Source organism: Colobus angolensis, unplaced genomic scaffold (assembly GCF_000951035.1).
Source record: "Colobus angolensis palliatus isolate OR3802 unplaced genomic scaffold, Cang.pa_1.0 Scaffold50, whole genome shotgun sequence".
NCBI lineage: Eukaryota > Metazoa > Chordata > Mammalia > Primates > Cercopithecidae > Colobus > Colobus angolensis.
The window spans coordinates 4638796-4661828 of NW_012118488.1; the positions used below are offsets into that span (position 1 = coordinate 4638796).

The 23033-nt window shown below is 55.7% G+C and overlaps 1 protein-coding gene across 1 annotated transcript in view; it reads left to right on the forward strand.

Moving 5' to 3' along the window:
* Positions 1–11: 11 nt before the first annotated feature.
* CACNA1G (calcium channel, voltage-dependent, T type, alpha 1G subunit) overlaps positions 12–23033 on the forward strand; it is a 65924-nt gene continuing 42902 nt past the window's right edge. Inside the window, exons 1-9 of the mRNA XM_011959968.1 lie at positions 12–53; positions 7273–7384; positions 7542–7675; positions 8085–8182; positions 10255–10414; positions 10932–11232; positions 11399–11491; positions 13921–14704; positions 16564–16940. Of these exons, the coding sequence (XP_011815358.1) occupies positions 7292–7384; positions 7542–7675; positions 8085–8182; positions 10255–10414; positions 10932–11232; positions 11399–11491; positions 13921–14704; positions 16564–16940 (2040 nt within the window). The 5' untranslated portion in view covers positions 12–53; positions 7273–7291. The remainder of the gene's footprint in view (positions 54–7272; positions 7385–7541; positions 7676–8084; positions 8183–10254; positions 10415–10931; positions 11233–11398; positions 11492–13920; positions 14705–16563; positions 16941–23033) is intronic.

Here is a 23033-nt window from a genome sequence, read left to right on the forward strand (position 1 = left end):
TTGAGCCAGGACAGCCGCCCGCGGAGCTGGTGTCTCCGCACGGTCTGTAACCCATATCCTTCGGGGCACGACGGCCAGACGCGGGGTCGGAAGGGGGACGGGCCGCACCACCGGGGGTCGGGGGGGAAGAGGATCCACCGCCAGGTGAGTCGGAGAAGTGAGCCCGGAGGGTGGGCGGATGAGAGGGGGGCTGCCAGGGAGGGGAGGGGGCACCAGAGTGGGAGCGGAGACGCGAGCAGGTCTCGTCGGTAACCTGGGCTTACCCCACCTCCGTACACACATCTCAGTCCTCCTGGGTGGGGGGTGGAATCCAGGCCAGGAGAAGAGAGCTGTGCCCCGCTGGCTCGCAGCTGGACGCCCTCCAGATGTGGGCAGGGGAGGGTCGTCATCCTCCAGATGTGGGAAGCTTCGGGAGCCTGGAAGCTGTACTCTGCCCGCGCCGGTTAGCGAGCTGGGTTTGGTTTCCGAGTTTGGTGTCGGGGGGGAGAGGCGGTGGGGAGGAAGCTGCGGGGACGGAGGAGGGGGGACTGCAATCTCCTGGGTTTCCCTCCTTCCCCCGCCCCAAAGTTTGCGGTGGATTCTAGGGTCTGATCCCCCAACCTGGTCCTTGAGGCTGAGGTTTTTACTGACACAGAGGGAGATGTTGGGGGGGGCGGGGACCAGGTCCTGGCCCACCTCACCCCCCACCTCGCGGGTTGGAGGCACAACAAGGAGATTCCGGCGGTGGCTGATGTCAGGGGCGCAGAATGAGAACAAGATGTGGTGGAGGGGATCTGTCTGCCCCTAGAGCTGGAAGTGGAACCCCTTTCCGCTAGAGCCCAGTGCCGCGAGTGCCTCCTTCTACCCGATCTCCATTCGATGCAGGATGCTTAAGGTTGGGTTGGGGAGTTTTGTGCTGGATTTTTCTTGTGGAGGGAAAGACTGTGGCAAGAGCTTTTTTAGCAAGTGGGGGATGGGATTAAGCTGGTCCAGGTTACTCCTCTCCTCTCACAAATAAAGAGTGCTCCTGCAGACCAGGTATGGGGGACTGCAGGCCTGAGAAAGTATTAGGGGGACCGTAATACTGTGAAGTGTGTTCACTAAGGAGGACTCGGGTCTACCACCCCAGTGTAGACTCTGCAGATAGGTTTGGGGAATGCAAGCCCCACATTACAGAGAGATGGATTTAGCACTGCCCCCTGTCTGCCTAGGCTGGAGTGGTAGGGGAGACCCCAGCCTGGTCAGCCCCTAGCACAAAGCACCACTTGATAGACGCCTGGCCCCAGGCTCCCCGGTGGGTCCTGCCACCGGGGGAAGGAAAGGTGGAGGGGAGGTGTTGCTGCAGTCCCAGGTCTGGACAGCTTCTCTGGGCTCCTTCCTTCCAGCTCAGAGGTTCTTATAGACCCAGGGTGGGAGACCCCAGGTCTCCTTTGTAGCCCCTGTGAGCCTAGCTGGGACTCTGCTTTGAGGAAGGGGGGGTGGGAAGGTTGGTGCCGCCCTCACTCTCTGCAGCTCTGCTGCCTCTAGTGCGCAAAGCAGGGATGAGCTTATGGCCCCCCCACCCCCATCCTCTACACCTTGTGGGTCTTTGGGAAGCTCCCCTCATCACACCCTCTCCTCATCCCCTGCCCCTTCTTCCTTTCTCTCTGAGCTGCAGAAAGAGAGGTGCAGGCCTTAGAGGTCTGTGTTCCTGCTGAATAGGCACAATCTTGAGGTTTGAGCCCCCACCCCCAGGCCCCTTTCTCCAAGGCAGGGATGGAGATGGAGAACTGATATGGCTGGAAAGGATGGGTTCTGAGCAACTCTCCTCTCTGCCCCTAACCATTTACCCCTTCCACGAATGGGAAAAAGCATCAACCTCTATGTCCTCCTTCTCAAGGGTCCCAGGGGAGGTAGAGAGAGCTCTTCTCTCCCCTCTCCCTGAAAACAGACCTCTAGGCTAGCATCTCTTCTCGCCTGCCTTATCTCCAGGTGCTAGTGGAGGGTCTGGAGGCAGACTCCTTCACTGAGGGGTCTGGACAGGGGCAAGCGTTGAGGCCTGGCATGGGAGAAGAGAGGTAGGAGGACAGCACTCACCTTGGGAGTTGGGGAGCAGCTTCCCCCATGGGAGTGGTAGTCTGGGGTGTGGGGCATCAGCGTTACTAGGTCTGGAGAAGCGTGGATTGGCTGAGGATGGGTTGAGAACAATTTTTTGGCAGGGGACTGCCTAAGGCTTTGCCCCTCACCGCTGCCATCCTACCCAAGTACCAAGAGACACCTGTATTTTTGCTGCCAGAGGGGCTTTGAACTGCCTCCTAGGCCTCCCTCTTTCTCTCTGTGGTATCTGTGGCTCCCCCCAGGCTTCAGGAGTGTTCATCTACACCTCTGAGCCTGAGAGACATAAGGACACTCCCCTCCACCCCCCAACTAACTGAAGCTAGTTAGGCTTTTCTTGGCACATTCTACTTCTTGGCCTCTCCTTTTTAAGAGACCAGGTTTCCTAGAGAGGAGATCTAGACCCAGGTAGGAAGTGTGTGTGTGTGTGTGTGTGTGTGTGTGTGTCTGTGTGTCTCTGTGTGTCTGTGTGTGTTGGGAAGGGAGGACAGCAAAAGGCACAGAAGTGCAAGCTTTGGTGTGGAGAGCAGGGGTACCGGCAGACAGTCACCCCTGCCTCAGATCGGAGGGGAGCATGCTGGCCTTTCCAATATGTGTTCCTGCGAGTGTGAGGGAGTGTGCTCCCCTCTCGGGGAGGAGTTCCTCCGCATTCCCTCTCTGGCTGTTGTGTCACATCTGGAAGTTTGTGTAGGAGTTTCTCCAAGCTCAGAGCCCAGCACAGCTTTTTCTCATTTGGAAATCACAGGCTGGCATTTGGGATGCCGAGAGAGGGGGAGTGGGAGGGGGGCCAGAGGGAGAGAGGGGAGCCTGCCAGGAGTTGGGGGAGGAGGGGGGGAGGCCTGAACGGCAGGAGCCCTAATGGCTTCCAGAAGTGAGTGTGAGTGAGTGACTGTGCTGTGCGTCACTCTGTGTGTCTGAGTGTGTCCCTCTAGAGGGGTAGGGGAACAGGAGTTTCTGGAGCTTTCCTTGCCACACTGTCCCAGTGCCCCAAGTCTGCCTATTTCTCTTACCTAGGGAGAATTCTCCATTTCTGTCCTCAGAGGAAATGGTGAGGGGAGTGTTCTTTCTGTCTCTTCATCAATTCCTTCCTCCAATTTAATTTCCAAACCCTGAGCTCGCCAGAGGAGATTCTGGGGAGAAGGGCTGGGGCTGGAGAATTGAATGGGATTGAGGGGGGCCAAATCACCCCTTGGCATGCTTTCTGCCCCAGGCCCGCTTTCCTTCTGGGTCACACACACACTCATTCCCACCCGCTCCGCTCCACCGCTCTGTTGGGGGACTCCCCATCATCCGTAGTGCCAGTTGGAACCATTCCTGGGATTACCCCCACCACGCAGCCCCCCCTCACCCTCGCCTGCTCCCGCCCAGCACTCACCCCGCCCTGCCTGCCTCAGCCAGGATGGCGACAGACACAACTGCTCACACGCAGACATGCGCACGCGCGCGCGCGCACACACACAGACACACACAGACACACACACACACACAGAGTCACAGACGTTTGAATCAGATTTCTGGCCTATTTCCCCTCCCAAAGAGTCCAGCGGGCTGCCTCTCTTGTGTCTCTGTGTCTTATGTCTCTGTCTCTGGGTGGAGCTGGCTGCCTTTCTGTGAGCTTCAGTTTTCAGTTCAGCTGGAAGCCTCTCTCCCCCTACACCCACACACTGAAGCGTGGTGGGGGGGATCCACAGGGAAATGGGCTTGCAGGAATGGGGGGGTTCTGCTGGGGGAATCCCCCTTTGAGCTTTGGAGCAGGGTGGAGCCCCTACATCCCCTGTTACCCCTAGGGGTTGCCGAATCCGATAGACACCAGCCTCTCTGTGGGATGGGTGAGGCAAGGACCTACCCCGCTACCTCCTCACTTACTAGAATGCCGGGACTCCTGGGTCCAGGCCCATTTTCTCCTCAATGTTCCTTAGTCTCACATTTCCAGTCTCCTGGGTGGGAATGGGGCAGCTGGAGGGCCTGCTTCCCTTTCAGCTCATGCCCAGAGCCCCTGTGTCCCTAGAGGTGTCCCGGCCACCCCCCTCCTCTCCCTGCTTTGCTCACCCTTGTGGCTGCCAGGCTAAGCAACGGCTCTATCTAGATAAAGCCCCACAGAGAGGACTCATTTGTGGAGATAACATGCTCTAGTTCTCTCTCCCACGAGGGAGGAAAGGAGGAGGGATGGAAGTGGGGTTCCTCTCTGCCGTTTCCTTTTTCTCTGCTTTTGATGGTGGGTTGTGGGGAGAAGAAAGATCCTCCCCTCTCCTACCCCCTCTTTGGGATCCACTCCAGCCCGGACAGTCACCATAGCAACAGTAGACATGTGACTGCACAGGTCTCTCATAGTCACTATGGCAACCAGTGTCCCCCGTTCCCTTGGTTACCATGGGGATCTGTCACATGGTTTTCCCCCCAACCTGATAACCTGTGGGTCTCCCTGATTCTCCTCCCCTGCATAAGGACAAGATAACAGCCTCAGTAAAGGGAGATCATGTGAGAGGGGTCTCTTTAATTACCATGACAACAAATCCACACCACCTGGTGACACATCCTCCTGTCGTTATGGCAACAGAAGAACATCACACAGTGACATACTGCCAGGTTCCCAAGGAAACGAGCCCTATCTGAGAAGGGTGAAAGACCACCTCCCCCCCCCGGTTAATTATTCCTCTATTCAGATTGTCCCAAATTGTCATGTGCCTTGGTCTCTTCCCTGTCCGTTTATGCTTACCTGTCGTGGAAGGAGAGCTGTACAGGGTGGGCAGGATGTTACCTGGAAGTAGGCTGAATTGCCAAGGGACCCTTAAGAAGGGGCTGCCATGGTCCAGAGCTGTGCATAAGGTTATTTGGGGGGCAAACTCTGCCTGTAAGAGGCCTCCAGTCTGAGCCTGAGTAAGGTGGGGACAGAAAGAGGGGCAGCTCCTCTGTGGAGGTCACTTCTGTACCTTCCTCCACAGTTATAAGCAGTTCACCTCTATCGGGGGAAACAAGGCAGGAAAACCTGAATGGGGAGACACATCTGGCTTCTAGGCAAGGAGATTGATTGATTGGTTGATTCATTCATTCATTCGTTCAGTCTTCCCAGGTATGGATCATCTGCTCCGTGCCAGGCACTACAGCAAGCTCCGTAGGGGATCTAAGATGTATTGGAATGCCCCTGCCTGTCAGGAGCCCCAGCTCAGCAGGGGAGGTTGACAAGTGCATAGATGACTAACATGGTGGAACTGTGCCATTAGAGGGGTCCAATTAGATGTCCTGGGAGCCCCTCTTCCTCAGAGATCTGCCCCTCCACATAGAGACATTCGCTCACATGGGCTCCTTCCAGACCCCCCTTTCCCTGCAGAGGAGAGGAGGGGACCTGCGTGGGGAAAGCAGACCAGTTCTTGAGGGTAACGGGGTCTTTCCCTTTCCAAATGATGGCTCCCTTCCTGTCCCCCTTTTTCCAGGGTGACCTCTGGCTGACCCCCATTCTGGGGAGAGATCCACTGCACTCTGGCTCCACTCAGAAAAACAATTTCATGGAAACAGAGCACTTTTTATTTCCTCCCTCCCATCTACTTGTCCCCAAAAACCTAGAACTTTAAAAAAAAAAAAAAAACCCTCTTATTCTTGTAAGGAGGTGGGGGTTAGGGAAACTGCAGTGCCTTAGGACTCTCAGGGTACCACAGACAGGTGGCGAGCAGGGATGTGAGTCTAGGGGAAAGGGGCCTGGGTGGTGGAGAAGAGAAGGGGGAGGGCTGTCAGGGGTTTGAGGGAGTCATGGGCTGTGGGGGAGGGCATGTGGCTTGGGAGTCAGAAGAGATGGCCTATGGCTGGGACCAGCTGGGAGGAAGGTCCATCGGTTCCCGAACATTCCTGCTGGCCTCTTCATGCCTGGCCAAAGCCTTCTCATTCCAGAAGCAAGATTCCACCTGCTCTGGGCCCTACAGAGTCTGACTTGGTGGGTCATGCCAGGAGCTGCCACAGTACCTCCCCCATCCCCATTCCCCTGGGGGTCTCTGGTCTCCTTTCCCCAATCTCCTGCTCTCTGATCTTTTCTAACGTCTTTACTCTTCCCCACCCTTCTCATATTTTCCTTAAAGAAAATAGGATACTTGGTCATTTAACTGCGAGTCCAGTGCCTGGAACCTTCTAAGGTCCGGAGGCTGTTTTGTACATTCTGCTGATGGGCTGGAAATGAGTCACTCCGTAGAATCCACTGTGTGGAAAGACCCAGGGTTTAGAAAGAACCCCTCCCTCCCGCTTGCTGTTTTGGCTAGTCTGGGCTGGAAGCCACAAGCAGGTGTGATGGTGGCAATGGACTCTTGGGGGAGGGGGTAGACATTGTCTACTCTGCATGGCTTGGGAGCTATGCCCGGCATGGTGCCTAACACATAATGGGTCCTCAATATTTAAATGTGTGAATGTGCCTAGTGGTCATTTGAGGGTGTTGAGAGGTTGGGAGGCTGGTGGTAGAAGAGGGAGCCCCAGGCTCTGGTGCTGTAGCAAGGGGGACTGCAGCTGTGGATGTCTACCTTCCACCTAGTGCCAGGGCGGTCATGACAGGCAGTTCTGCCTGCCTGAGCAGCTATGGTGTACAGAGGAAACTATCATAGATCAGGAGCTTGGAAACCATCGTCTCATCCTGGCTTCTCGGGTGACCTTCAGCTTATGACTTTGGCATTCCAGGGCCTCAACTTCCTCGCGTTCTGGGGAAGAAAATGATCTATCCCGGATACTTCAGAGGGCTGTTGTGAGCATCAACTGTGGCATTGTGTGAAAGTGCTTGGTAAACTGTAAGGCAAGCATAATCCGACTCTAGGTTTGTATAACACATTCATATACAGTATCTCATTTGCTTCTCACATCTACCCTGTGAGGTAGGGAGAATAGGATTCAGATTCTGCAGCAAACTCATGGTGTCTGGCATTTCCACAGGCATGATCGATTTATTCCCCAAATGACTTGTACAAATAGTCAGGGTATTTGTGGCTTGTCTTCCTTTACAGATGAGGAAGCTGGGTCCAGGGAGGTGAGATGACCAAGGTGGGACTCCCCTTCTCTGATGGGGAGCCTGGGGCTGGGGGCTGGTCTGACGTGTAGGTCAGGTCCCTGGCACCACACCTGTTTAGCCTCAGATAGAGCCAGGAGGTAAACAAAGAGGAGGTGTTAGGGCAGGGCAGGGGGCTGGCCTCAGCTCCAGCCTTGGCCGGCTGTTTCCTTGACTGCCCCTACCTGGTTTGAGCGTATCAGCATGTTGGTCATCCTTCTCAACTGCGTGACCCTGGGAATGTTCCGGCCGTGCGAGGACATTGCCTGTGACTCTCAGCGCTGCCGGATCCTGCAGGTGAGTGTGTGTGTGTTGGGGGGTTGGCCCCTCCTAATCTTAATACCCCCTACTCCTCTGCAAGAGGCCCTGACCCAACTGGTGGGGGCTAGGGTGGGCCTAAAGGGTATTCCCTCACCCACTTCTCAGTTTCAGCCACCTCTTGTCCCCACATCAGGCCTTTGATGACTTCATCTTTGCCTTCTTCGCCGTGGAGATGGTGGTGAAGATGGTGGCTTTGGGCATCTTTGGGAAAAAGTGTTACCTGGGAGACACTTGGAACCGGCTTGACTTTTTCATCGTCATTGCAGGGTGAGGGCCTGGGCTGGGGTGGGAGAGCAATGGATCAGATCGGTCCCTTCCCCAGGTTCAGGGCTCCGGGCCTTTGACCTCGTGGCTCCAGCCTAGTTACAGCACCACTTTCTCCCTGGGCTGTCTCCTGAGGATCCGAGGCTGCCCTGCCTCTAGCACTGTAGCCTATATTCTAAATTCCAAGGCCCTCTTCCTAATTCTGCCCCCTTCTCTGATGGACAGTCTGTCCTTGTCTCGGGGGTAGCCTTGCCCCCCAGACAGAGAGCCGGATCTTCAGGGTCCCTTGGTGAAGGAGAAAAAGGGCTCAGAGGTTGTCCCGCTGCCCTTAAAGCAGGATTCCTCATTGACTTCCTTTGACCCCACTGTGGCCTCAGACTCAAAGGGCCTCCCTTTGGGCCCCTCCCTGCAGGATGCTGGAGTACTCGCTGGACCTGCAGAACGTCAGCTTCTCAGCTGTCAGGACAGTCCGTGTGCTGCGACCGCTCAGGGCCATTAACCGGGTGCCCAGTGAGTGACCCCTCAGCCCTCAGCCCCTGAAGAGAGCCCCAGGAGGAAATGTGGAAATCTTAGACCCCACCTCTACCACTGTGTCCTCACCTGACCCCTCACAGGCCCCGCCAGAGAAGGGCTCAGCGGGGAGCCGGGGTTGCTGGAACAAAATAGAACTCTGACTGTGGCACTATGGGAGTTACCTGGGAAGACCCCGCCTCATTTTAGCCTGGCTTTAGGTCAGAGTCTCAGAAACATCTCAGATTACCCTTTCCCTTCAGCTAAATGACCACTCCCCCTGGGAGGATAGCGGTGTGGGGACTGGAGAGGCTGACAGGCAAGGAGTGGATGCAAGGTGCTAATGGCCTTTTCTAGCCAGAACAGCCTCTCATACAATCTGGTTCTTGCTGGTGAGACACGCTGGCCACGCTGAACATGACTTCTCTCAAGACAAGGCCACTCCATGTCTCACCCTCCGCCTCTGTCCCCTTCCTCCTTCCCACCGCCTTCCAACCCGTTGCAGCAACTGCCGGGCCCATTATCTAAATTAAACTGCATTGGTTTCTGGAGCCAGCCAGGCTTTGGCAGCTCTGGTTCCCCTCCATCCTGCCCCCTCCGTTTGCTCAGGCCCCTTTGCAACTCCCCAACCTACACAAGCTGCAGATGGTCCCTGATGTGGTCCTAGGAGTGGGGTGGTTGGCGGGGAACGCATGTTTCTGGGGCTCAGTGCCTGGTTGTATACCTGATGCAGCAGCCCCCTGCGCTGTGTGTGTGTGTGTGTGTGTGTGTGTGTGTGTGTGTGTGTTTAATGTTACTGCTGCCCCTGGGAGGGCAGAGCTGTTGAATGTGTCCTCTGGGGCTCGGGTTGTGTTGGTGTTAACAGGAGCTCCAGAAGAGGGACATACCTTGCCTCCTCTCCCGCCCCAGGTGATGGCTGGCAGATTTATAGCCTCTGTCTAACCACCGGTGTAATTCCCTTAATACAAACCCTGAGGAATTGATCTCAGTTGGAGTGCAGAGAAGCAGAAGGGGGATGGGGTAGGAGGAGGGGGAGGGAGTGAGAAGACTGGGCTAGCAGGGGCGGGGATGGGTGCTGCAGTCACCAAGAGGGTTAATTAGCTGCTGCTTAGCAGCTCTTGCCCTGGAGGGGGCAGGGGGCCATAGATGGCACTTTGGGGGTGAAGCCAGCCATGAGAGATCTGTCTGCTCGATGAGGGCTTGGCGGACTGGGGGCTGGTTCAGACCATTTGGGCCAGTTGGGTTCTAGACCTGGAATGTAGTGAGAGGGAAGTAACCCTAATAGGGCTTTTGAGGAGGGGGTTTCAGTGGCTTTCCCTGTGGAGGGGGTTGTAAATTGATGGACTTCTGAGAAGACAGTATTGTGTCTCTTCAGGTCTTGATTTGGGGATCTGGACCACGCAGGGAATAGATTCAGGGTAGCGGGGCTCAGAGCCGTAGTGACGCACAGGGCATCTTGGCCCCTGCCTAGGAGCTGGCTCTCAAAATGAGATTCCTGCCAAGTGTCATTCCTCCTGGAGTTCGCTGCCTCAGTTTCCCTAATGACTCTGGTGGTGATAACTTAGAAAGGTCAAGTGACTGTGACTGTTGAGAGAAGGAAGTAGGTAGGGAGTGTGCGTGTAAGTGTGTGCGAGTGTGGGTGTGTGTTGGAGAGGGATTCGGAAGCCCAAAGCCTGGGTTCAAGTTCCGGCACCTACACTTAGCAGCTGTGTGATACTGGGTGAGTCAAGTCATTTCTCTGAGCTTCAGACTTCTCATCTGTAAATTGGGAGTGACATTATCCACATGTGATGATGCTGAGAGAGTTAGGATGGGCCACAATTTCCCTAGCTCACTGTCGGTGGTACTGTGCAGATTACTATGGGCAAGACACAAGGGGAAGTGGGTCGGGATAAGGGGCTGCAGAGGCTATCTGGGGAGTCAGAGGTGTCTGTTGGTCTCCCCTCCAGCTTGAGCCGGGCCGTCTCAGCCTCAGAGTCCCTGGTGGGGCCCCTCCAGGAGTGCTGCCGGGCCGTGGCAGTCAGCCTAGCCCGGCCAGCCTGGTGTCCCCAGCGTGGCTTCTGCCCCCACAGGCATGCGCATCCTCGTCACGTTGCTGCTGGACACACTGCCCATGCTGGGCAACGTCCTGCTGCTCTGCTTCTTCGTCTTCTTCATCTTTGGCATCGTCGGCGTCCAGCTGTGGGCAGGGCTGCTTCGGAATCGATGCTTCCTACCTGAGAATTTCAGCCTGTGAGTGGTGGACAGGGTCCGGGAGGACCTGAGAGTGCTTGTGGGGCTGGGGCACCCCCCACTAGTTCCTCACTTCCGGTTGCTACTGACATATCTGTTCTAACATCTGAGACATATCTGGTTCTCGAACTTGGCTACCCATTGGAACCACCTGGGGAGTTTTAAAAAGTACTGATGCCTGGGTGCCACCTCCAGAGATTCTGATTTCGTTGATCTGGGGCTCAGCTTGGATGCAGAGATTTTTTTAAACCTCTCCAGTGATCCTAATGTGCAGCGAAATTTGAAAACCACTATTCTAGTATGTGACCTTCCAACATCCTAAGTCTGGAGTTTCCCCACTCAGGCCTCATGCTCCTGGTGCCCACAAATCCCTGTCCTGCCCAGTTCCTTCCCCATTCTTGGTTCTGCCCTGCTCACCCTGTGTGCCTCGAGCACTCATGCCATCTCTCCCTTCCTGGGCCCTCTCCCTGGAGAGCCCACTCCCCAGCCTCACCCCGTTCCCCTTCCCATCCTGCAGCCCCCTGAGCGTGGACCTGGAGCGCTATTACCAGACAGAGAATGAGGATGAGAGCCCCTTCATCTGCTCCCAGCCACGCGAGAATGGCATGCGGTCCTGCAGAAGCGTGCCCACGTTGCGTGGGGAGGGGGGCGGTGGCCCACCTTGTGGTCTGGACTATGAGGCCTACAACAGCTCCAGCAATACCACCTGTGTCAACTGGAACCAGTACTACACCAACTGCTCAGCGGGGGAGCACAACCCCTTCAAGGGTGCCATCAACTTTGACAACATTGGCTATGCCTGGATCGCCATCTTCCAGGTGGGGCAGCCTGGGCCCCGGGAGATTCCCCAGAACACCAGCCCCAGGACACAGCCCAGGATCGGAGTGGTCGCTCTCAGGGTTGGGGTGGGGGTTAAGGCCTCTGGAGGAGACTGGAGGAGGATTTGGTGGGCCCATAGTCAGCCTGCCCCTCTGCACCCCCTAGGTCATCACGCTGGAGGGCTGGGTCGACATCATGTACTTTGTGATGGATGCTCATTCCTTCTACAATTTCATCTACTTCATCCTCCTCATCATCGTGAGTGACTCCTCAGATCCCCGTGGGGATGGGCGATCCTGGGGACACCCGTGGGGGCAGTCCAGAGAAGGGATAGTTTGTTCTGTCTGAAGTTTTCAGCTCTCAGGGCAAGTCCTGTACAGAGGGTGTCTGTCATGTAGTAGGAGGGACACCAGATGCGGAGTCAGGAGGAAATCCAAGGTCAAGGCAGGACTTACTGCTACTGGAACCTTAGGCAAGTCATTCCTCTTGAGGCCCCCAGCACTGCTCTGGACCTCTGTTTCTTCATGGGTAAAATGGATGGTTCTCACCCTGAGATGATATCACCTCCCCTAGAGGGCACTTGGGAATGGGAAAGGGTGATTCTGGTTTTGATTTTTTTAAATAACTTTATTGAGACATAACTCGCATATCATTCAATTCATCCCTTTGAATGAATCCAGTGGTTTTCTTAGCATGTTCACAGAGTTCTGTTTTTCATAAGGACAAGGGGAGTGCAATTGGCAACTTGTTACTGGGGGAGGGGAGAGAAGCTAAACATCCTGAAATGCTTGCAAATAAAGAATTATTCCACCCAAAGTTCTGATCAGTGATCAATTGGTGTTAAATGCTGCCTGATCTCTTATTCCTGCCAATTCAGAAACTGCAAGACTTTAGGAAGGCAGAAGACAGAGGCAAAAGCAGCAATACTTAATAGTTTTAATCACTACCATTCATAGTTAATAACTTCATCGCTACCACTTTGAGCTAATATTTATTGAGCACTTACTATGCACCAGCCCCTGATCTAAGCACTTTCAATGTGCTGGTGCATTTAATCCTCACCATAATCCTTTCCATTTTACAGATGAGGAAACTGATGTTTCCTCATTTATCTGACCCTACCAGGCGCTTTGCCTATGCTGTGTATTAATCTCCAAGAGTGGGGCATCACTGCTGACGTATGCTGTAACATCTGCTGCCTGTTTAATCCTCGTCGTCCCCTGTGAGGTGCCAGGGTAGGGATTGTGGTCCCCATCTCTTAAATGAGAACTTGGCGCCCCAGAGGGTGGGTCACTGGGCCAAGATCACACAGAAAGTAAGTGGCTGGGGCTGAGAATTCAGTCGCAGGCTAACGACTCCACATTCAGCCTTTCTTCCATGTCACCAAGAGGCCAACGACAGAGCCAGACAGAGGGACAGATATTGAGAGAAAGAGATTAAGAAAGATTAAGATCTACTCAGGACCTAGGACTAGCTCCAGAGAGAGATGAACACAAAATGAGGCAGCTCCTGGTGAGTGAGAGACAGAGGGTAGGCCCTGAGAAAGAGCAAGTCCCCAAGGCCACCCCCTCTTGCCTGCGCAGCTTCCCCTGGTGCGGAAGAGTGGGCAGGCTTGGGGCGAAGCCCGGCTGGAGGCCCGTTCCCATCCCTGGCCACCACCTCAAGGGGCGAGGCCAGTGCTTCAGGGAAGTGGGGTCTTCTCACCATGTGCCCCCCCCCACCCCACTCCCTTTCCCTCCTGGACTTGGTAGAGGGAGAAGGAAGCAGACAGGGAGCTAAGGGGCCTAGTTTCCACCCTCCCACACACCCCCTGAAAAATCTTTCCTAACAGCTCTCTGGAATCACACTAGTGAAGCTAATTATCATAATTACTAGGACACGATCTAGAAAAAAAAAAATCTGCTTTGTCACCATAAATATTCATTTCCTTCATTCGGGATTGTTATCCAAACCATGGCCGTTCCAGAGTTCTGGGGAAACTGAGGCATGGATATGGGGACTGGGGGAGTGTGAGCAAGTCAGGTGGCAGCTTGACTAGTCTGTAGGGTCAAGGGTTCAACCCCTCCCCCATCTGAGGAAGGGGGCACAGGGAAAACGGGGACAGATGAGGCCAGTGGTCCCTGTTTTCAGATGAGGATACGTGGTCCCATGGCTAAGGGTGTCTCCCAAAGTCACACAGCTAGAATTGGGGCTAGAAGTAGGAGTCTTGTAAATGATGTTTTCGCCAAGATCTCAAGGCTCAATATAATTTGAAAACCCTATGTCCCTAATATTGCATTCATTTCCACAGCATTTGCTACTCCTAATGAAAATCGCAGAAGGGTGCTGCGTCTCTGCAGGTGTGCGTGTTTAGGGACAGGGAATTTGAGAGATTGCAGGATAACACCATGTTCAATAGCAACATCTTGGAATTTCATAGAGCTTGGTTCCAGTCTTAGCCTTGCTCTGAATTAGCTGAGTGATCTTGGGCAAATGCTTTGACCTCTCTGGGCCTCAGTTTCCTTACCTGTCTGATGGAGATTACAACAGCATCACCTCCTGAGGCTGTCTTAAAAATAAAATGAGATAATGCTTGGAAAATAACTGAGCGTGGCGCCTAGCGCATAGGAATTCCTCTGTACATGGTGGCTGGCATTGTGATTCACTTTTCTTCAGGACGTCTCCTCTTCCTGTCCCCACCCCTACAGGTGGGCTCCTTCTTCATGATCAACCTGTGCCTGGTGGTGATTGCCACGCAGTTCTCAGAGACCAAGCAGCGGGAAAGCCAGCTGATGCGGGAGCAGCGTGTGCGGTTCCTGTCCAACGCCAGCACCCTGGCTAGCTTCTCTGAGCCCGGCAGCTGCTATGAGGAGCTGCTCAAGTACCTGGTGTACATCCTTCGTAAGGCAGCCCGCAGGCTGGCTCAGGTCTCTCGGGCAGCAGGTGTGCGGGCTGGGCTGCTCAGCAGCCCAGCACCCCTTGGGGGCCAGGAGACCCAGCCCAGCAGCAGCTGCTCTCGCTCTCACCGCCGCCTGTCCGTCCACCACCTGGTGCACCACCACCACCACCATCACCACCACTACCACCTGGGCAATGGAACGCTCAGAGTCCCCCGGGCCAGCCCAGAGATCCAGGACAGGGATGCCAATGGGTCCCGCCGGCTCATGCTGCCACCACCCTCGACGCCTGCCCTCTCCGGGGGCCCCCCAGGTGGCACAGAGTCTGTGCACAGCTTCTACCATGCCGACTGCCACTTAGAACCAGTCCGCTGCCAGGCACCCCCTCCCAGGTCCCCATCTGAGGCATCCGGCAGGACTGTGGGCAGCGGGAAGGTGTATCCCACCGTGCACACCAGCCCTCCACCGGAGACGCTGAAAGAGAAGGCACTAGTAGAGGTGGCTGCCAGCTCTGGGCCCGCAACCCTCACCAGCCTCAACATCCCACCCGGGCCCTACAGCTCCATGCACAAGCTGCTGGAGACACAGAGTACAGGTGACAGCTCTTGGGGGAGGTGTGTGGGTGCCCTTGTCTGGGGACCAGGTGGCGTCCCAGAGGGGACTAGGGGTCTGGAGTCAGAGGGACCAGGGCTCATATTCCCATGCTGCCTCTCATTGCTTAGGCACCTTCAACCAGTCACTCCCTGCTTTGAGCTTGAATTTTCTCATCTGCTAAAGTGGAAATCATAATTCCTACATCGTAATAGCAGTAACTATCATGTAATAAGCACCTGCTTCGTGCTGTTTGCAATAATGTCTAGCAACTGTTGCACAACGCAATGGCTGCGTGCCTGTCACATGCTTTGCAGGCAAAATCCCATTGGATCCTCTCTACTCGTTAGGTGATAGCCTTTCTTAGCATCCTCATTGTATGGATGAGAACTAGGAGGCTTGGAGAGGTTGCTTGACTTGCCCAAGGCTGTGCTGTTGGTGAGGGACGGACTCGGGGCGCACACTCAGGACTCCCCGTTGTGAGGCTCAGAGAGGAAATGGTGTGTGACTGTGCCCAGCTTCATGCCCCACTGGCTAAACCTGAGTCTCATTGCCTCCGCACAGGGAGACCCAGTTCAGGGAGCTGCTTGTCTGATGGGTGAAACTCCCAGTGTCGTGGGGGCAGTGAGACACATAGGGACGTCGGGCTCTCCCCAGCAGACAGGTTCACTGTAGCTGCAGCCCACGGCCTGTGTTTCAGGAAGGATGTGGCACGTGGGGAGCAGCGGGATATTCGTGGGGATGTTACGTGGGAATGTGGGCTGGGACCAGAAGGTGCTATCACAGAACCCAGAGCGAAAGGTTTCTATGCCAGCTCCTCCACTACCCTGCCACGGGACGTGGGCCAGTCACATGCACCCACGTTTTTATTTCCTCCTGTGTAAAAGGCAAGGCTGGGCCCATGATTACTGCCAGTGGCTGCTTACTGACTCCCTCCTATGTGCAGATGCAGTCAAGGGGGAAATGTTGCTGAGAGCCCACCTGGGGCCAGGCCCTCAGCTGGGGGCCTCCACATCCATGCTTTACCTGGTAGTCTCTGAGGTTCTCATATTCTGTGAGCAAAGCTGGATTTAAAGGGACATTGATGTCTCAGGCTAGGTCCCTGAGTGTGTGTTCATGAGTGCATCTAGTATGCGTGTACGTGTCTATGTCCGTGAAGGGGTCAAGTGTGTGTGTGTGCGTGTGTGCATGCATGTGTCTGATGTTTATATGCATATGTAGGCACATGTGCTTGATGTGTGTAGGTGCATGTGCGATATGAAGCTCTTGGTGTGTGTGCATGCACATGTGTGCATGTGTCTGGCATATGTGTCATGTGTGAATGTGTTTGTGCACACATGTGTTGGTATGTGCATGTATGTGTGCCCATGTGGTGGTGTGCAAATAGTATGAGTGTGTACACAAGTGTGTGCATCTGGAGCACGTGTGCAGGTGCACGTGTCTGGTGTGGGTGTGTGTGCAAGTGCACGTGTGTGGGCGTGTCTTAAGGATCCCTTGGAAAGTGCTGCTCAGAGCAGTGTTTTGCAGGCCTGGCTTCTGGGAAGGGGAAGGGGAGTGAGGCTCCTTGCTGAAGTCACCTAGGATATAGGAGCTGTCCAGGATCTCAGAGGACATTCAGGCCACCTCTCTGAGCCCCAGGACACTCAGCAGTGACTGCCAATGAAGTGCTATTGACATCAGGGCATCTTGTGGGTCAAGACTGCCCACCTTGCAGGACATTCTACACCCCTGGCCCACTAAGTGCCTGGCACCCCATCACTGTAACAACCCCAGACTCCCTGACTCATTTTACACATACTTGAAGGGCAGGGTAGCCCCAGGTATGAGACTCTGGAGCCTCTCACCTCTACTCTCCTGTTCCAGGTGCCTGCCAAAGCTCTTGCAAGATCTCCAGCCCTTGCTTGAAGGCAGACAGTGGAGCCTGTGGTCCAGACAGCTGCCCCTACTGTGCCCGGGCGGGGGCAGGGGAGGTAGAGCTCGCCGACCGTGAAATGCCTGACTCAGACAGTGAGGCGGTTTATGAGTTCACACAGGATGCCCAGCACGGTGACCTCCGGGACCCCCACAGCCGGCGGCAACGGAGCCTGGGCCCAGATGCAGAGCCCAGCTCTGTGCTGGCCTTCTGGAGGCTAATCTGTGACACCTTCCGAAAGATTGTGGACAGCAAGTACTTTGGCCGGGGAATCATGATCGCCATCCTGGTCAATACACTCAGCATGGGCATCGAATACCATGAGCAGGTAGGGGTGTGGCAGAGGCAGGGCTCCTGCCAGCTGCTTTTCGTCTGGGGCTGGGGCCTTCTACCTCCCTCCGCACCCCTCCTCCTGTGCTCTGCTTCCTCTCCGTGCTGCCTGGCAGGGAGGAGGGGAGATGGGTGATGGAGCAATGCATGGAGATTCTCTAGAGGGAATGTTTAAAGTCTCTGAGTATGGAGGTCACCCTGGACAGGCCACAGGGTATGTTCTACCTGGGAAGGCTTCTCAGAGGAGCCTGGCTTTGAAGGATGTGAACAAGTGGTGAGCGTCAGCATGTGGGGAGAGGCGCGTCCCTGGGAGAGGTTTGGGTCTTTGGAGAAGGTATAGTGGGGAGTGGGGGTGTTGGAGGTTCCCTGGCATCCATCTGACCCACTAAGTCTGGGTGTGACTGATTGGAAGCAGGAGAGGCCATGTAAACGAGGTGCAGAGGGGAGGGTTGGTGCCTGCACCTGGGTGGAATGAAGGCTTGTTGGGGTTAGGGAGGGAGGCAGTCTTTCCTGGTCTCCGGTCTGGGAGCCATGCTGTGAACCAGGGCAGCTTAGGGTGGATGAGAGTGCCCAGCATGGCAAGGGGATTGAAACCATCACGTTTGAGGAATCGTTCTAAGAACCTGGATGTTTAGTGAGGAGGAGAGAGGGCTCAGCAGGGACAGGCAAGCTGTCTTCAAATATTTGAAGGGCTGTCATGTGGAAGAGGAAGCAGGCTTGTTTTGTGGGGCTGATGGCTGCAAGCAATAGGATCTGGGCTGAGGGGGAGGAGGCTTTTCTAACCCTTAGAGCTATGCAGAGACAGAAAGGGTAGCCTGGGGGTCCCCACCGATCCCCCACCACGAGCTGAGACTGCATGCTTGTTGGGGGTCCAAGCAGGCACCATGGGTCCTCACAACTAGGTTTGGCTCCCTCTTCCACAGGGTTCTTTCCAGAAGCCGCTCCCCCTCCCCCAAGTCTGGCCTTCCAGGTCACCCCCGTGGCTGATTCTTGGAAAAGGAGAGAGGCTAGCAAGCAGGTGCTGCAGTTCATGGTCTGCCCAGGCTCTGCTCGCCTGGGTGTTCTGGCTTCCCTGGGGCAGCAGGGAGGCACTGGGCCATCAGAACCCAACCTTCCCTGGTTTGGAACAGAGGCCATGCACCTCCCCACCTCCACACCCTCCCAATCAGGAACAGAGGTGGAGGAGGCCAGAGGTGTGGAGTGGCTCCTACGCCAGCACAGTACTCTGTGGAAGGGGCATCTCAAGCAGGTGGTGCAGGCAGGGTGGTACAGGCATGCTGGGAGGTCTGGGTTGAGGCTGAGGGGCACAGGTCAAGCTGGGTCTGTAGCAGACTGTGAGGTGTTCGCTTTTCTGGGGGATTCGAAGCCCCCCTACCACCCCAGTGAACTCTGCACCTGCAATATTTCGAGCACCCAGCTTTTACCCAAGATTGCCTGACCTGGCCAGGTGCACCCCTCCCCATCACCATCACCGCACATTGGCGTCCCTTCCTCTAGCCTCCACAGTGCCCCCTCCAAGCAGCCATGAGGTGGAGAGAGCCTGAGACCCTGGCTGCAGTGCCAGCGGGTGGGTGCGCATAACACCACGATGGGCATGTTGTGTCTGGGCTGCGTGGGTGTGGTTGTGTGTGCACATGCCCACTCTGCTAGCCTCCCAGGGAGAGGTGCTCCACTCTGCCAGATTGGTGGCGGTGGGGAGTGGGCAGCATTTTCTGCTTCCAGGACCCAGGTGGTGACAGCCTCTAACCTCCCATTACTCAGGCTCCCTGAGCCTGAACCTCAGGCTCCTTTCCCTCACCCCTTTTCTGGCCATGGTCAGGTGCCCCTCCCTCAGGGGGCACCTCCCCAAGTGCCCTCTCCCTACCCCTGGGGGGTGCACCCAGCAGTCCCTGCTCAGCTGATGCTGCTGGTGGAGGTTTTGATTGCACTGGGAAGAAGCTGAGTCACACAGACCCAGGGCAGATGAAGCCTCGGCAAGAGGGCTTTCAGTTAAATGTGAAGAAGGACGCCCCTTTGGAGAGGAGGCAGCAGCCATCAGTCAGGGCTGCCTGCACCATCTCCTTGCTCAGGTTCCTGAGGAAGGGCGGGGACAGCCCAGGGCTCCTAAGTCCTCAGCAGCGAGGAGGCATCACTCAGTGGCAGCAGTGTCTGCTCCAGGGAGGGTTTTGTCCCCATACCTGGTTGCTGAGGGCCCCATGGGGGTGAGTGGGAGTCCCCAGCGGGCTGGGCAGATGACTGACAGCTGCCCAGCGGGCTCAGGGGCGCGGAGAGTAAGAAGTCCCAGAAGCTGCCATGGCCCTGTGCTTGCAGGCACTGCGGCGTGAACGTCCCGCCATCTGGGCCCCGGAGCCTGAGCATGCTGGGGGCGGGGGGTTGCCAGGGAAGGCAGCGAGGAGATGTGGGGGGCTGAGAGAGAAACACAGAGTGGGCACAGAGAGGGAGACAGAGACACATGGGAGGATGGACACACAGAGGGAGACAGAGAGGAGGCTGATGCGGGCGAGACAGAGGCACAGAGGGCAAGATGGAGACGGGGGAGGAGGGCAGGGAAGAGAGACACGCAGGCAGTGGAGAAAGGATGTGGAGGCAGAGATGAGCCACAGCAGAGATAGACAGAGACAAATGGAGCACAGAGACACATGGGGAGGCAGAGACACAGAGAGGGAGTTGAAGGCAGAGACCGAGTCCCAGATGCAAATGAGGACAGAGATGGGGTGGGATGGGGAGACAGAGACTCCCCTGGAGCTGGCTGCGTGAGGTGCCGCTGTGTGGAGGGAGAGCAGCTGCTGACAGAGGAGGCTCATGGCTTCCCTGCGGTGCCCTTAATGAGGCAATTGTGTCCATTGATCCTGGAATCGATCAGACTGGGGGGTCCTGGAGAGGGTGTTGCTGGTGTTTCGCTGGAGAAGCCCCTGCCCTCCCTCCTGGCTATCACCGCTGCCCTCCGCAGGCCCTGTCCTCTCCCACCATCCCCTGGCTGACTCATCATTCACTTGTCCTGTCCCCCCAACCTGTGCTACCCCACCATCCTCCTGACTGAGGAAGCACCTATATGTCATACCCCGCTCCTCCCGGGGCTGGCCCCATGCTGTCCTCTCTCTCCTGCTTCCTCCACCCCTTAACCACCAGCTGGAGAAGAACTGGCAGGACTGATTTGTCCAGAGGGCTGGTAAGGAGGACAAGAACCCAGGAGACTGAGGAGAGAGCAAGAAAATGACTTGATGTTGAAGTGTGATCTGATATGGGGCCAGCCTACATGTGTGCCCCATCCACTCAGGGCAGTACCTGGAGCCCAGAAGCTTTTTCCAATTCGTCCTTTTGCATTGGAGTTGGACCTAAGCAGTGATTTACTGGTAAATGTTTAACAACCAGCCCTTCTAAAATAATGAAGTCCTGATCTGTAGCATTTGCCAATTTCCATGGTGTAAATGCTCCCACCATAGCTGGTTTTAAGCTACCAACACGATTCCACTGAAAGTGGGGTTGGGAAGAGATGTGGACAATTGGTCATCCCAAGCTAGTGAGAAACAGCTCCAGCACACCACTGGGCTCAAGGCACGGTCCTTCTTTTTAAAGAGGTCACAACAAGTAAGCAGTCATATTTACTTGATGTGACACATGCTCAGAGAGGGATGCGTGGAGGAGGAGCCCTTAACCCAGACCGGAGAAGGAATTCAGGGAGGGCTCCACGTAGGAGATGACCTCTGGGCTGAGTTTGAAGGAAGAGTAGGACATAGCCAGTGAAGGTGGAGGGTAGGGCACAGTATGAGGGCTCCTGCAGTGGTCCAGGCAGTTCATACTACATCTTCATCCCTGGAAATGGAGAGCAGAGGGCTGGGGAGAGCTGGCTGGAAGCTGGATCTGCAGGACTCAATCAGCTGGAAATGTGGGTTGAGAGGAGGCAGCAAGGATGACACCCAGGTTTCTACCTGGGGTAGGAGCAATGTGGCTTGAGCAGATGTGGGCTGGGGGACATGTTGTATACAAGGTGCCTGCAAGCCATCGTGACCATATCCAGCAGACTGTTGGAGCTCAGAAAAGAGGTTGCCTTCTCTTCTGTGTGTCACCTGGGTCTGCACTGGGGCCAGACCTCTCCAGGAAGAGGGGAGAGTGCAGGGGTGGGACCTTGGAGACACAGGAGCTTCCTAACATCTCCTTCCTGGCTCTGGGTCATGGTGGGGTGGGGGACAGGTGCTAATCTTATGTTCTAGAAGAGGGACAACAGCATGTAGGGAGAGGGGAGCCACATGTAGCCCAGTGGTCTCCTGGGCCGTAGCCAGGGAGAGGAGGGGGAGGGTCCAGGGTAGACGGCCTTGCAGGCTGAGAGAGGACAGGGCAGGTGATGACTCTGCTCATTGTTCACACTCTGGGGCCGTCCTGTCACTCCAGATACATGTCCAGAGAGGGTTTCTATTTATAAGTGAGTGAGGTTGGCTGTTCAAGGCGAGAGAAGCTGGGGGTGGGGCAGGGGGAGGTGGTCCAGATATGATAAGTATTAACTTTGAAGGAGGTCATAGACTCCTTTTCAGTTCTGCTGAAGGCTGGGGACCCTCTCCCCAGAAAATACCCACATGCATGGACACCCTAAATGTGGCCTTTGAGGGCAAAGGTTTATGGACACCTCCCACCCCAGCCAGTCCCTTGGTCTCCAGATAGAGGAGCCCTGGCTGAAGAGCTGGGACTGAGGACCGAGCAGAGCTTTGGGGGATGATCCTTTACAGCTGACTGGCCCCAGACATTCAAAGGCTATCTGGTGTGGGAGGGAGAGGGGCATTGTTTTGGAGATGTCTGCTAAGGTATTCTCTCATTCTTTTAGGCATCCCCTGGCTCCACGCGCTCCCAGTTCCACAAACAAGGGGAGCATATCCTGTGCACAGCACACTGGAATAGAACACTAGAATATCAGGGGGTTGAGAGCTGAGCCAGAAACACCCAAGAAATGTAGGTTCTGGCGGAAAAGTCACTCTGTTTCATGGATGATTATGCCAAATGCCGCAAGAGAGGCTTCAGGGGACAAAGGAGAGCTGCTCAACCCCAGCTGTCCTTTGAAAGGGTTTCACAAAGTTGGTGGCTTTTGAACGGAGCCTTGAAAGATGAATGGAATTGACAGTGGCTTGGGTGGTGGAGGTGGGGGGAGGTGGGAGATGGAGGGGTGGGTAGGAGCGGAGAGATCTCGGTGGAGAGATTAGGGCACATGCACAGGGTGGCACTGGATGCTCTGAAGGACAGTCAGGTTTTCCTCCCTGCCCTGGCCCCGACTTGTCTGAGCAGGGATTGATGTTAGCCCAGCGGGGCTGAAGGAAGCCGGTGCTTCCCATAGGTGCAGGCTGGGTGGGGGAGGGCCTGGAGGCTATTTCTGTTGTTCAGATCAGAGGCAAAGAGGGCCCCAAGTAAGGCCATAGCTATGGGAACAAGAGGGTGTGGGTAGGACCCAATTTCATTGGCAGGTTCTCTGGTCCGGGGCACCTTAGTGTCCGGAGGGATGAAGGGCAGGCAAGAATCCTAGATAACCCAAAGTTTCTAAGGCAGAATCCTGATCATGATGGCGCCGCCCGGGAAGGAGCAGGTTTGGGAGAGGAGGTGAGAGGGTTTGTTTTGGATGCGCTGAGTTTGAGATGGCTGTGGGCCATCCTGGGAGGGAGATCAGGCAGGCTCTGGATCTCTGGATGAGAAGCCAGGAGCTTGGAGAGATTGTTTAGTGTCGTCTACACCCCAGTGACAGCCAGAGAGGTAGGAGTGGGGGTGCTGGTGGAGGGAGCAAGCTTATACTGAACTCTGAGGAATGCTGGCCTGAGGGAAGAAAGGCGGTGAAAGGAGCACTGGGAGGGGGAGGAGGTGGTTACTCAGGGTCGGGGAAGCCAAGGGAGGCCGGGCTTGCAGCGGGAGGGGCCAGTCTAGGCTCAGCTGCTGCTGAGGCATCCACTAAGAGGAGGGTTGGGAAGAGGGTCCCTGGACAGAGCTGGAGCTGTGGGGCCCAGAGTTCAGAACTGAATGGGTCTCGAGTGCCACAGAAGCTTTCTGCTTTTAGGCAAGGGAGAAGGAGATTGAAGAAGTGATGGATGCAGGCATAACTGATAGGCCAGGGCCCAGG